Raw genomic sequence first — 14,492 nt, 5'->3', positions numbered from 1 at the left:
TTGCTCTGAGGCTGATAGTGGTGGCCAGCTGCTAATGATTTTAAAGGTAGTGGAGAATGGAAACCCTGGTGGCGCGGTGGTTAAGAGCTCTGCTGCTAACCAAAAGGTCGGCAGTTCAAATCCACCAGGCGCTCCTTGGAAATTCTATGGGGCGGTTCTACTCTGTCTTATAGGGTCACTAGGAGTCAGAATGGACTCAACAGCAATGGGTTTGGGTTTTTGGGGAGAATGTAGGTAATGGGGTAAGGGTTGGAGACATGGTGGAGACAAATGAATTGAGTGACCACATCTTGTATCTCTCAAAGAAGAACTGGCAGAAAGTTGTTGGGAAGCAAGAATTTGGATTTGCTAATAGACTGGAAGTAGGGAGACTTCTGAGAGGTGCAAAGTGAACACAGCTCTGAGATTCTGGGCATAGCACACCAGGTACAGCTCTTCAGCTGTGCTCCTCCCTAAGAGGACCAGAAGGACGAGCCATCCAGCTCTGCTGGGAAAGGAACGTATCTGTCTACTGACCCACAAGGTCACCCGGAGCTTTGTCCTTTCCAGATTGGCAGGGGTTTCGGGGGTCACATCAGCCAAGCCCTGGAGGCTCTGCCCGGTGGCCAAGCAGCCTAAGGCTTTGACTACTGGGTTTCAAAGCCAGGTGGGATAGCGAGAGGTGGGCTACTACCCTGGAGGATTGCCACTTGGATGGGAAGGAGATGCTCTCAGGCCAAAGTGGCCGGCCTGGCTCCTGCCGTAGACATCAATGTTGTGCCCCTCCCAGTTCCTGGCCCCCAGCTCTCAGCTCAGCGGCCAGGAGGCCAGAAAGGCTGCCATTCCCACCAGGCTGGTGAAAGCAGAGCCGTTCTCTTGGAAGAAGGCTTGATCCTTAAGAGCAGCAGCTGCTCCTTGTCCCCACAGGCCAGAGCTGCCTTTCACTTGAGACAGAAGCCCCCGGTAGGAGTACGACAGGGACAGGACAGGATTAGGGGGCTTGTTTACATGGGTTTGGCTTCCCCAAGTTTGGGAACCCAGCTTTTCCTGGCCTAAGACGGGACCCTGGCTCTGCCAGAATGGAGGGAAGCTGCCAGGAACAGGGTGTCTGGGCACAGGCGCAACCCCCTCACACACACACACTCACAGACACACACACATACCTGCACACACACACACACACACACACACACACCCCTGCACACACACACCATCCCAGGCCCGGTCAGCTCACACACTGACCGAGCAGGTACCGTGCAGTAGAAAGACCCCTCCTGCCCTCAGAAACCCTGCAGTCAAGCTGGGGAAGGAGGACACCTGCAGGGGGAAGGCGCCCAGTCTGGACGGGAAGCATTAAGGAGTCAGGAGGTTGGCCGTGGCCATGCCCTGGGTCGGTCAGGACAAGCTTTCCGGAAATGAGGCACTCAGGACCGCCCCCTCCCCACCCCAAGCCCCAGCAAGTTAGCTGCCAAACCCGCCCTCCTCCTGGAAAGCTTGGGGAGGCTTTGGTGAGAGTGATCTGAGCTGGTGGATCCGCAGAGACCCCTAGTGGCCTGGGGGTGGATGGCAGACAACTGGGGCCAGACTCAGCCCTCCTCCAGCCAGCTTCCCCTTGGAGACACACACACACACACACACACACACACGGACACACACACGGACACACACACGGACACACACACGGACACAGACGGACACACACAGACACACACATGGACACACACACCACACAGACACACACACACAGACACACACACGGACACACACACCACACAGACACACACACGGACACACACACAGACACAGATGGACAGACACACAGAGACACACACGGACACACACCACACAGACACACACACACACACCACAGACACAGACACACACCACACACAGAGACACACACATGGACGCAGACACAGGCACACACACACAGACACATACACACACAGACAGGCACACACAGACACACACACAGACACACATACCACACACACACGGAGACACACACAGGCACACACGCACAGACACACAGACACACACCACACAGACACACACACACCACACACACACACACAGACATGCACACACAGACACACACAGAGACACATACCGCACACATACACAGGCACACACACACTGCACAGACACGCACACCGAGACACACACACAGACACCCACATGCACAGAGACAGGCACACACATGCACAGAGACACACACACATACACACACACCCCCAGTAAAGTCCTGGGTATTGGCATCGGTGGCACAGTAGTTAAGAGCTACAGCTGCTAACCAAAAAGTCGGCAGTTCAGATCCACCAGGCGCTCCTTGGAAACCCTTAGGGCAGTTCTACTCTGTCCTATAGGGTCGCTATGTGTCGGAATCAACTTGACGGCAATGGGTTTGGTTTTGGAGGGTTTTACTGGCATTGGTTTTCTAAAATCCTCAATTGGAAAGACCTTTACAAGGTCATCCAGTTCAATGCCCTGTCTCACAGCCATCTTAGTAAGATAACAATTCCACCTATTTCAAAATCACTTCAAGAGAAATTTCCTATCATCTGTCTCCTTCACCCTTTCATTGCTTTGTCCCATCACTGTTATTCCAGGAATTTCTTCCTTTGGTGGAAATTAAGTCTCTGTGGGCCACTTAAACCCTTCCCTGTTAACAGTGACGAGGAGTAATGCACAAGGACGTAGCTCTTCCTAGACGGATATCGGACCACGGTGTCAGAGCTTGTAATCCTTGCCATTTGTTTGTGTCCTCGCCCCCACCTCCAAAAGTAATCCCAGAACCACCCACTTTTACTTAGTAAGGACTTCCTTGTTGAGTAAGTCATCCTTTTTTTGTTCCAAAACTGAGATTTGGGGTAAAGCTTGCCCAGCGGCCACTGTGGTCCAGAAGGAAGGGCCGTTGGTCCCAGGGAGCGAGGCCCTTGCAGTTGGCCCAATGGTGGGACTCCAGGGGGCACAGGCTCTCAGCCACTGCAGGCCTGCTACCTTCCTGTGCTCTGCCACCTTCTGAGGGGCTCTTTGCCTCTCTGTGCCTCCAGGGACCAGCATACGAGGGACAGGCGTAGAAAAGCTTCTGGACGTGCCTGTGGGAACGTCTCGGTTTCCATCTGTGACTCCTCTGTCACCTGGTCCGTGCCCTAGAAAACAACATTCCTGGGAAACGCCTATGGAATTTTTCTGCTTTTTGGCCTGTTTCCCTGGGTGCTACTAGAAAGCAGAACTTCACAGGAGGCTCCTCACTGCCCAGTCTGGATGGAATGGCTCCACTGGAGAAACCAGGGACCCACCACCCACAAGTCCCTGGCTTCCGGCAGTTTCCAGAGGATTAGGGACATGACTGCCAAGCTCCTGATGAACAAGACAAAGAGCTCTTAGTCTGGATAACCAGCTCTCAGACCCTGGTTCCTGAGCAATCCAAACAGGGGGTTGGCTGCTGAAAAATGTCACTAAAAGAGTACCAAATGTGCTTCTCACCTCTTTATGAGTGTGCTAAGGAGCCTGGAAGGAAATGGCTTTATTTGGGTCTAGACAGAACAGCATCCACCAGGTCTGTATTCTGATAAGCCCCAAGGGAAGCTGTCGAGAAGATAATAATGCCATGTGCTTAGCCAACAGTTTCTCCCCAGATGTTTCTACTGCTGTCATAGCAGCTCCCTCCTGAGACAAGACCTGTAGGATGTTCCCAGAGATCCAGAGCCCATGGTCTCCATGCTACAGAGCCAGAGACTAAGACTCGACCTGAAATAGCTGCAAAGTCACATCACAGAGCTAGTACGAGACAGGGACCCAGCCGAGAACTCTGGGGCTCACCTTGGCCCAGGAACATTCTTGGCAGGGAGGAGGAAAGAAGGGTGCGTGTGGAGAGGCTAGGGTCTCGGGATGGAGCCCCAGCTGAGTCTTTCCTGTTGCTAAGTAAAGACCCAGGAGGTGCTAGGACTTCTGAAACAGGTTTTCAATGCTGGCTATACCTCCTCCCGGTGGGGTGAGCTTATCCAAGGAAGAAAGCACAAAAGAGGAAGACCCTCAATGAGATGGATCAACACAGCGGCTGCAACAATGGGCTCAAGCAGAACAATGATTGTGAGGGATGGTGCAGGACCCGGCAGTGTTTTGTTCTGTTGTACATAGGGTCGCTGTGAGTTGGAACTGACTCGATGGCACCTCACAACAACAGATGTGCCAGACACTGTGCTCACGTTGGAGTCTGGCTGTCTGACTCCAAAGCACATATTCTCCTTCTAAGCATGAGTTCTGCACTCAGAGCCAGGAGACTTAGGTTTGAGACACAGCTATTTGACCCTGGGAAGTCACCTCTACTCGCTAGGCCTCAATTCCTCTTCAGGCAAATGGAATCTTTTCTCCCCGGCTGTTCTGAGATTAAAATGAACTCTAGTGGTGAAATATTTATAGAAATATACGATGCACTGGAAACCCTGGTGGCGTAGTGGTTAAGAGGTCGGCAGTTTGAATCCACCAGGCGCCCCTTGGAAATCCTTTGGGGCAGTTCTACTCTGTCCTATAGGGTCGCTATGAGTTGGAATCGACCTGACAGCAAGGGGTTCTGGAATTGGTGAAAGAATGCTTGATACTATTCAGCATGTATGGCAAATAGGTAGTTTTCAGACCCCTCTGATCTTTGGGACCATCCGAGGGAGCTTATAGAAAATATAGATTCCTAAGAGTCTTATTCAGTCACTCTGGGAATCTGTGCCTTACAAACACCCCAGTGGTACTAACGCTCAGACAGGTTAAGAACCACTGCTCCAGTTCACGTTCACAAACATAAGGAATGAATATTATTCCCCTGGACCTCAGGGAGGCCAAGATTTCACTGCCTCTTTCTGGCCCCAGCTAAGACTTGCCAGCCCTGACCAAGGTCGGGTCTCTCCCGCTGAGGTTTTCCATTCCATCCCTTTGCTGACATAACTCAGCTCCCTCTCAGCACCTCCTCATCAAGGTTCTTTAAACAACCAAAGACCCAGAGTAGTGGGGAGAAGGGCAGGAGAGACAAGAGTCGGATTCATTGCATAAATTGACTTAGTTACCCTAACCGGGCAAGCAGGCCTGGAAGCTGCCCAAACCACAAGGTAGAGAACCAGCCAGAGTTTGAATAAACAGATGAAGTATCCAGATGATATCTCACTCATTTGTAAAAATGCGCCCTGGTAGAATCCCAAGGGACACATCTTGTATTTATTTTACTGACTTATCTGGTGGTTTCCTAACCTTGCTGGCTACTTTTTGGGGTAAAGAAAAACTGGGACAACTTTTTATGTTTGGCATTCTGAAAGATCCTTAGCAAAAAAGGAGCATCATGGCATGGATGATTCCAGATAGGAGATTATTGAAGTCATTTCCATTGGTTTTCTGGTGAATGGCAGGAGGATGCCCCCTTCTCTGTTAAATTTACCTTCCCCGCTTGCTTCAGTTTGAAATAACATTAATACTGGTTTATATCCTATGAGAATGGTTGACTGGGACGATGGAATGAGGGGAGCTCAACCTGGGAGCAAATTCACACTGAAAACTCAGGCTGGGGGCTCATGGATGCCAGCACTCGGCCAGGCACGTTGTCCGAATGAGGAGACCCAGAGAAGGGACAAGACTTGCTCCTCCCAAGCTGGTCTCTGTGCTCTGGTGCCCATGTTGCCTCTGATTGTGGGTTGGCGTTGTTTTTGCCTGTTCACCGTGATGTCGTTGACTATTAATTGAACCCCTGTGATGCTCTGCCCACGGGCTGTACAGGAAGAGGCAGGGCATAACCGCAGAAGCATGTGGCAGCCCAGGACCTGGCACAGAGTGGGTGTCTGGGGTTTTCTAGATGAAGGAGACCTGTGTTCTAGTCCTCTGGCTGCTGACCAGCTGTGTGACCTTGGGCAAATCACTTGGGTCTCTAAATATCAGCTCCTTCTCCATACATCAGGAAGTTGGCTTTTAAGGCCCTTCCAGTTTCAGGCTTCTGAATGTCAGACTCAGATTTAGACTCCCATCAGCCTGCGTGAGCTGGAAGGCCAAGAATTCTTCTCAAGGAACAAACCTGACTGGCTGGGAGGTTCTCAAAGAATCCCAGAAAGGCTATGCCAAGACGAGAGCCGCCCTCTCTCTTGCCCAAGGTCACAGCAGCTAAGGTGGCCCAAGAAGAGAAGCCAGGCCTCCACCTCCCCACACACCGCCCCGCTCGCCCAGAGGAGCCAGAGCAAGAGGCCCTGGGCACCAGGTGGGTGAGGGAGAGCCTGACTCCTGTTCCTCTGGAGCTGCTTATTTATAGGAGATACACCTCCACCTCTGGGCGAGGGACAGTCCAGGAGGGAAGAAAGGCAGCTCTGGAGGAGACACCAAGAGGGATTTAATCAGCTGAATCAAGTGAGGCTTACAGACCAGCGCCGACTTCCTCTCTGAGAGGCTGAGACCTTTGTCTGTTGCCATAGGTAGACAGCCACCAGCTCCAGGTGTCCTCCAAACACACATTTCTCCTCACCCCAAACTCTAGACTCCCCTGAGGGCTGAAGGCCCAAGCTTCTTCCGGTCCTGAGACAAAAACTAGGAGCTAGGGGCCTTCCTTTGCCATCTGTTTAGTTATTTTCTGAACTGTGTACCTGTTCCCAAGTCTTCATAGCTCAAGTCTTCTGATTCCAGCATTTGAGCATGGGAATTGAAAAAGGCAGGAGAATGGGTTTGGGCCTAGAGAACGGCAGCCCCAGATGGCCTTGGACCTGTTAGCTTGTTCAGTCCTGATATTCAGATGAGGAGAGGGGTGAGGGGAGCTAAGAGACCCAGGCCAATGACAGAAGGCAGGCCTCCAAATGCTCCTCCCTCTACACCTCACTCAACGCCTATCTTGCTTCCTCCAAACAAACCTAGGGGACACCAACCTCTCATACATCCAGTTCCTTCCTCACAAACTCTGAGCGCTCAGCCACCAAGCATAGGTTCCCAGGAGTGATGTCCCCAGGGAGGAGGGAGGGGAGGGGAGGGCTCAGTACCCCTTCTGGAAGGCCTGTGGCCAAGCCTCCGTCCCGGGCACAAGGAGTCCCTTAACATAAAGTCCAAGGACTTCCTTGCCCCACTGTTAAAACACAATGATGAGGAGCATGCAATGCTGGAAAAAAATGTCTTAGCTGCTTGGGCCACTGTGAAAACAAACTGCAAGGATTGTCTCCTGGGAAAATTGGGGGCAGGTTGACAGTGCCGGGCCAAGGCAGACTCTGCTTCCCCGGGAGTCTGTGCTGGAGTCGGGGAAGGAAGGAATCAGTGAACTGTGCTGAAGGGCGGCCGAGGTTGAGGCTCATTGGAGATGCCCTCAGGAGCAGGGTGGTGCTGAGGCTGGGCAACTTTTTTTTCTATTTAATGAATATTTTAGTGTCCACTGTGTGCAAGCCACTGACAAAAAGTTGGAGTCCGCTTTGTGCGTGGAGCTTAGTGTAATAGATGCTGGGATGCAGGGATGTGAAGAGGAGAGGCTGGGGTAGGGTGGGCAGGGAAAGCGTCTGAGACTATTGAGTCTGAAGATCGAGTTGGTGCTGATCACGTAAAGCAAGGTTCTTAATGCTCGCTGCACATCTGAGTCACCTGAGGAGGGTTTGGAGGCCCTGAGTGGTGTGAAGAGTTAACGGGCTCAGCCGCTAATCAAAAAGCTGGAGGTTCAAGTCCACCAGAATCCCCTTGGGAGAAAGGCCTAACAATCTACTTTTGAAAAATCAGCCATTGAAAACCCTGTGGGGCACAGTACTGCTCTCACTCACATGGGGTCACCATAAGTCAGAAGGAACTTGACGGCTGGTTTGGGAGGAACATTTAAAAATCCCAAGCCCAGCCCACACCCTTTGACCAATTGAATCAATTGAATTAGAATCTCTGGAGTTGGAACCCAGACATCAATATTAGAGATTCCAAAGTGTAACTGAGGTGGGGGGCCACTGGTTTATGGGCTAATTTGGGGCTGAGGTCTGCAGGGAAGTGAAACGGTTACACAGGTGACTGTTGCTGGTTATTTTGTGTCGAGGCTTCTTATTCACTCTTTCTAGGGAAGCCAAGAGAACCGCCTTCTGGATTTCAGTATGGGGTGGGAGCAGGAAGGAGGGAAAAGGGAAGGCAGAAGGGGAAGGGGAGAGGAGGAATGGGGGGCTGCAGCATCTAAGGCCTCAGTGACAGTGTCACCGCACCGCGCCTCCCTTACCGCCAGGACCTCCTGCAGAATTCTCCCGATTCCCTGTCTGGAGTCTCCAATAACCCCCAGGGGATTGTGGTCCCAGCCTCAGCGCTCCAGCAAGGCAACATCGCCATGACAACTGTCAACTCACAAGCCATGTCAGGTGGGTGCAGGGAACAAAGGCTGGGGAACATGGGCGACGCCCTGGGAGGAGGAAGGGCAGCCCCGAGGGGGCTGAGGGGACAGGGCGCTGCACACAGCATTGTGGGAAACTGGAGGGGTGCCCCCTGCTGAGGAAGGGGCTCATAGCTTAGTTTCTAGACTGAAGTGTCTTGTAAATTTATAGGTGGTTAGCACCAAGACTGGATTGTAAGGAGCAGAGTGGTTTGAGGCAAATTTGGGTCCAATTCTCCTGAGCCTCCAAAGACCGAGGAAGGCTGTTGTCCCCTCCTCAAACACTCGGATGGCTAGAGAGCACCCCCCCATCCCACCAGTGACCTTGCTCTCAGCTCTGGACAACCCACCCCCACTTTCACCCCAGACTTTCTTCCCACCTACCCCCACCGGAGGCCGAATACCTACAGTTCACACCTCTCTCCCAAGACTCTAGTGTAGAGGATCTTTTCATGTGAGTTCAGGGGAATTGGGAGCCCTGCTCACTCCTGTTCCTACCCACTCCCAAGGCAGGGGACCCAAAAACTGCTTGTCTCCTCAGGTGGAGCCTTATACCAGCCAGTTACCATGGTCACCTCCCAGGGTCAGGTGGTCACCCAAGCAATCCCCCAGGGAGCCATCCAGATCCAGACCCCACAGGTGAGCGTACAGCTATGCGCACACGCGCACAGGCATGGGGGTGGAGGGTCGTGACCGCTTACCCCCTGCTAGGCACCTCACACCTTAACTCATCGGTCCTCGCTCTGCTGCTCCCAGGTGGCTTTATCCCCACTCTACAGATAAGGAACTGGGTCTAGAAAAGGTTTTATCAGCTACTGGGATTGTGCTGCTTCCCGGGGCTACATCAAAGGATCCGGGGCACTTCCTGTTTCTGGTCTTCAGGCCCAGCCACCGACCGTGTACCTCAATGTGTGTTTGTGCAGTGTGCACACACAAGGGGGAGGTATGGTACAGTAAAAAGGTCTGAAATCCGAGGCCTGAGACCCGGCATTTGCTCTGTGATCTTGGATAAATCACCTAACCTCTCTGAGTCTGCATTATGATCAGTAAAAGGGGAATTCGTACTAACAGCACACAGCCCTACTGTCTTAGTCATCTACTGCAGCTTTCTTCTTGCTTGCTTTCTGCTGGCTTCCCTTTCCTTTTATCTCTTGTAAGAGAAAAGGTGGTGCAGGCCATATCCCAGGGAAACTCCCTTTACACTGGATCAGGGATGTGGCCTTAGTAAGGGTGTTACATCCACCCTAATCCTCTTTAACATAAAATTACAATCACGAAATGGAGGACAACCACGCAGTACTGGGAATCCCGGCCCAGCCAAATTGATACACACATTTCTGGGGGGACATAATTCAATCCATGACACCTACCAACCTACACACTGGATAGGAAGGTGCTTTGCAAACTGTAAAGTATCAAGAGATGCTAATCACTGTTAGACGGTTTATGGTGATTCACGTCGTCTATACCCTCTGCATGACTGTTTCCTCCCTCTCCTCTCTGTTCCCTTCTCGCCCTCCCCTTCTTCCTCCTCCCTCATCCTCCTTCTCCTTCTCCCTTTCTCTCCCAACCCCAAGCCTCATCTCCATTCTCTGGGAGGCTGGTGTGGGGTGAGGGAGGAAGATGGCCTCCCCGGGGCCCTTAGAATGAGTTGGGAAAGGGGGTTGGCCACACAAGCCTGGGTCGCTGTGCCAACAGGTCCCTGGCTGCTCCCCTGCCAGGCTGCTGATGCTGCTTTCTTCTCCATGTGCCCTGAAGGTTAACCTTGACCTCACCTCCCTCCTGGACAATGAGGATAAGAAGTCCAAGAACAAACGAGGAGTCTTGCCCAAGCACGCCACCAACATAATGCGTTCTTGGCTCTTCCAACACCTCATGGTAAGGGTGTGTGTGTGACGGGGTGTGCAATTGCAGTGCGGGGCAGGAATAACCCTTTGGGTGCCAGACTCTGTGGTCATCTCCAAACTGGAGAGGGTGAGGCCTCAGAGACAGGAGTATCGGAGGTGGGGATACTATCTTCTAGAGGCCAAGTGGGAGGGGAGGCTTCAGTGGGACGAAAGCTGGGATACTGCCTCCAGTGCTTTGTTGTTGCTGCTGCCACCACTGCCTCAGAAAGGTGACATCCAATGAGGTCATGGGAACAAAAATATTTTGCAGAGTTAAAACTGGGCACGTGTACCATACCATTTCATGAACAGGGTGAAATCCCGTGAGGCGGGGTTACGGTTACCAGGACAGATCCTTCCTCCCCCAGGTGGCCTTCCTCCTGCGGAGGAAAACATTGCTTCTCTGCCAGAACTTGTGTTCTGTTCTTCCAGAGTCCTCCGGCTCCGTTTTGGCTGGGGAAGCAGGGTGCGCCTTTCCACCTTCCTCGAGATCAGACCGGCCACTTGAGGGGCAGTGTAGGGGGCGCTGGCTGACGGCATGGACTTGGGGCGGGGGGCTAACTGAAATCCAGCTCCCTCACTTAGCCAGCTCCGTGACACAGAACAACAGAGCTTTCTACATTTGTAAAATGGTGACAATACCTCATATTCAAATGCAATTTATAAAGTGCCTGCTGCGTGTCTAACACATGACGGTATTAATGTGTTTGTGTGTAGGGTTAGTTGCAACAGATAGGCCTTTGGTTGGATTCAGGAATGACTTCAAAACTGTAATCCTCTGGCGCTAGTTTCAAGAGAAGTGGCAATAAAGAAAGAAAGGTCAATGACTGTATGTCTAGGCTGGTGTGTGTGTGTGTGTGTGTTGGGACTAGGAGGTGGATCCCGTGACCACAGGTGGGCTCCCAGCAGTCTGCAAGCTCTTGGCCTGGCCCACTGCTATTCTCAGTGGACACACGGATACAAAATAAATAGCAAAGACTGTAGACAAGTTTAGGAGTCCCTGTGTGGTGCAAATCATTAAGCGCTTGCCAGCTATCAAAAAGGTTGGCAGTTCGAACCCACCCAGAGGCACTTTGGAAGAAAGGCCTGGCGATCTACTTCCAGAAGGTTACAGTCATTGAAAAACCCTATGGAGCACAGTTCTTCTTGTAACACATGGGGTTGCCATGAGTCGGAGTTGACTCAACGGCCATGGGTTTGGTTTTCTTTGGTTTATAGACATATTGACCTGAGAACACTGGAGAAGAACAAGGAGTAAAGGGAAATCTTTTTTCAGAGAGAAGGAGACAATTCAAATGGATCCTGAGAATGAACTAATCAATCAGTCAATCAACAACTCTTGATTTGAAATGGGACCATCTCCAGAAGCCATTGAGACTGGGCTATGGTTCTCAGACTTTAGGGGTGGCAGAAAACAGACTGTGATCTTAGGGAGTCTGCATTTCCCCCCACTCATCCACCCCCCGCCCAGCTCCAGGGACTGGCGGACCACCCCCCAAGCATTGCTGAGTGAGCACAGTTTGAAAATGGGAACAAACAATAACCAGATTTGGAGAAAGTGGGCTGAGGATTCAGGAGCGGAGAGGAAGCTGGAGAGACCCCAGCACCTAGACCATGGAGCCAGGGAATGAGGGGATAGGTCCTGCCTCAGGCCTCTTGGGGGCTGTCCTGAAGGAGCACATGGCAGGGATGCCCAAGTCCGCTGTCTGTCTGATTTCCCAGATTGTCAGAATGTCCGTGGGCTCCAATGGACTGAGTGGCCCCATGAGCCTGGTGTCCACCCTACAGCTCCCGGAGCTACGTAAGTGAAAGATCCATGAGAGACGGGGCTCTCTAGGGACAGACCCATCTTCTGTGAACACACCTGTCACGCCCAAGATTGGGGAATTGTGGCTGTCACCCCTCATCCCCACTGTAGATCTAGATCTAGTGTGTAAATGTATAAATATGGACTCATGGGTGTGGTAGAAAGCTCTTGAGGCAGTCAGATCTGGGTTCAAATCTAAGCTTTACCTCTCAGTTTGTAAGCTGACCACACTCATCTCGTGTGAAGATTATAATGAATCAATGACCCTGGCACACTGAAGGTGCTTAATAAATGTTAGTCCTCTCTCCTCCACCACATCCCACCTTGAGGCATCTTTTTTATACTAGCAGTCTGCTTATTTATTATTATTATTTTGAACATCGTATTGTGCTTTAGGTGAAAGTTTACAGAGCAAGTTAGTTTCCCATTCAATAATTTATACACAAATTGTTTTGTGACATTGGTTGCAATCCTCACAATGAGTTAGCACTCTCTCCCTTTCCACCCCCGGGTCACCTCGATTCATTTTTGAAGCCTGATGTGAGCATCCCAACAACCTCTCTTCTGAAGAGGAGAAGAGGCAGGACATGGGACTGCAAGACAAAGTCCCCTACTCAGGAGCCCAGGCCAGCACCCCCTCCCTCACTTCGTCACCCCATCCTTGGCTACTTTCCACACCCCACTGGACGCTCACTCCTGAGCTAAGTCTTCAGCCTGAGACTGGAGGGTCGCCGGCTCGGTCCGTCCTGGCTGTGCCTCCGCTCGTACCTAATTCACCCTCTTCTTGTAACACCCCCCATAAGCTCAGAGTTTTTCTTGTGCTCCTCTGCCACCTCCACTCCAAGCTGAAGAAGGCAGAGGATTGTAGAGAGGGAGGAGAGAGAGAAGGTACTAGCTGAGCACCGAGCAAACGGGAGAGAAGGACCCAGAACGCCTCTTATGAAAAAGACCCGCACAGTGCAGAGGACTTTGCTGAAAAGCATCAGTAAGAGCCTTCCACCTACACCTTCCCGCCCACCCACCGCTCTCTCTGGCTCAGTTGCAGATGCTGCCAATAAAGCACGTAACCCAGGCAAAGACGTCCCTCGATTAATGCCTTCATCACAGTGGCCATCAAGAGATGAAAAGGGAGGGGCCCCCCGGGCCTATAAAGTCAGGACTCAGAACCTCTGGACTGACGGAGAAGAAGAGAGAAGGGAGAAGCCCAGGCTAGGCTGGAACACAGCAGAGCGCAGCTGGGCCACACAGCCGGGGGCTTCCGCCAGATCAACCTGGTTATCCATACACATGTGGACACACCCCCCAAACCCAGGTTCACGATAGAGGTTATAAAGGCCCTTGGCAACAGGGAGTGGGGAAAGAAAAGGGACTTTGAAACCAGATCAACAACAGAGACCCTCCCACTAACGATGTGATCACTCAGATCCTATTTCTTTGGGAAAAAAAAAATACCTATTTCCCATGATTCTGAAAATTAAATAACATAAATGAAAAGCCAAGTCCGACACGCAGTCAGAACTTAAGAAGTGTGAGTTCACTTTGAACCTCCTAGAACAGGAGACCAAGAGCAAGTTTTTGAGACCGAGGCCCGGAATCTGTGAAAATTAACGGGAGGCGGAGGGAGGGGTACCGTTGTTCGGATCTGTAACATCGACTAATTTTACCTACTTACTGATTCTGACCCTAAGACTGTAGGAACTGATAGTGTTAATTACCTGTTGTCTATGGGTGTATGTGTGCAGAATCTATGTCTTATGTCTCCAACTCAGCTGTGAAGGATGGGGGGCAGACATTACCCCTCTTCCATCACCCCTGAAGCATCGATTCCCAAAGTGTGTTCCTCTGCAGGATGTCAACAGCTGTTGCTCCCCAAGAAGGATCCCATGGTAAAATCAGTGTGGGAACATTTGGATTATGCAAAGTTTAGCGTATTTCTTTATTCTTCATGTACTAGGGGACAGCGTGAATTTGCAAGAGGGCGTATAGTTTCTGACCGCTCGAAATTACTGTCGTTCTTACTGCTGTCTGGAGGGACAGCTCTGGGACTGTACGTGCTGTCGTTGCTGTTGTTAGCTGCTGTCGAGTCAGCCCCCGACTCATGGCAACCCTGTGAACAACGAGATCAGACCATTGTGATCCGTAGGATTTTCATTAGCTGATTTCTGGAAGTAGATCACCAGGCCTTTCTTCCTAGTCTGGCTTAGTCTGGAAGCTCCTCTGAAACCTGTTCAGCATCACAGCAGTATATGGTACAACCCTCCACTGACGGACGGGTGGTGGCTGTGCAGGAGGTGTACTGGCCTGTTCTTATGGTGTCCTGCATGGAAGGCAAGCAGCTCTATGGTGACACCACATTAGACACCTTTATCAAGAAAGGCCAGACCTCAACACGCAGAACCAATCCAACCCACTGCTGTCGATCAAAGCTACCCTAAAGGACAGAGTAGAACTGCCCCATAGGGTTTCCTAGGCTGTAAACCTT

The 14,492-nt window shown here is 51.6% G+C and overlaps 1 protein-coding gene across 4 annotated transcripts in view; it reads left to right on the top strand.

The window, feature by feature from the left end:
* PKNOX2 (PBX/knotted 1 homeobox 2) overlaps window positions 1-14,492 on the top strand; it is a 349,742-nt gene that overhangs the window by 313,005 nt on the left and 22,245 nt on the right. For 3 of the 4 annotated variants that reach the window (XM_004379358.1, XM_004379359.1, XM_004379357.1), the window contains 3 exons: window positions 8,177-8,306; window positions 8,859-8,956; window positions 10,076-10,195. In XM_004379358.1, coding sequence (XP_004379415.1) covers window positions 8,177-8,306; window positions 8,859-8,956; window positions 10,076-10,195 — 348 coding nt within the window. Of the gene's footprint in view, window positions 1-8,176; window positions 8,307-8,858; window positions 8,975-10,075; window positions 10,196-14,492 lie in introns of all 4 variants that reach the window. The other variant, XM_023734086.1, reaches the window with a different exon arrangement.

Source organism: Trichechus manatus, unplaced genomic scaffold (genome assembly GCF_000243295.1).
Source record: "Trichechus manatus latirostris isolate Lorelei unplaced genomic scaffold, TriManLat1.0 scaffold00064, whole genome shotgun sequence".
Classification (NCBI taxonomy): domain Eukaryota; kingdom Metazoa; phylum Chordata; class Mammalia; order Sirenia; family Trichechidae; genus Trichechus; species Trichechus manatus.
The sequence above is the reverse complement of the archived record's forward strand: the minus strand, read 5'-3'. Positions and strand labels throughout refer to the sequence as shown.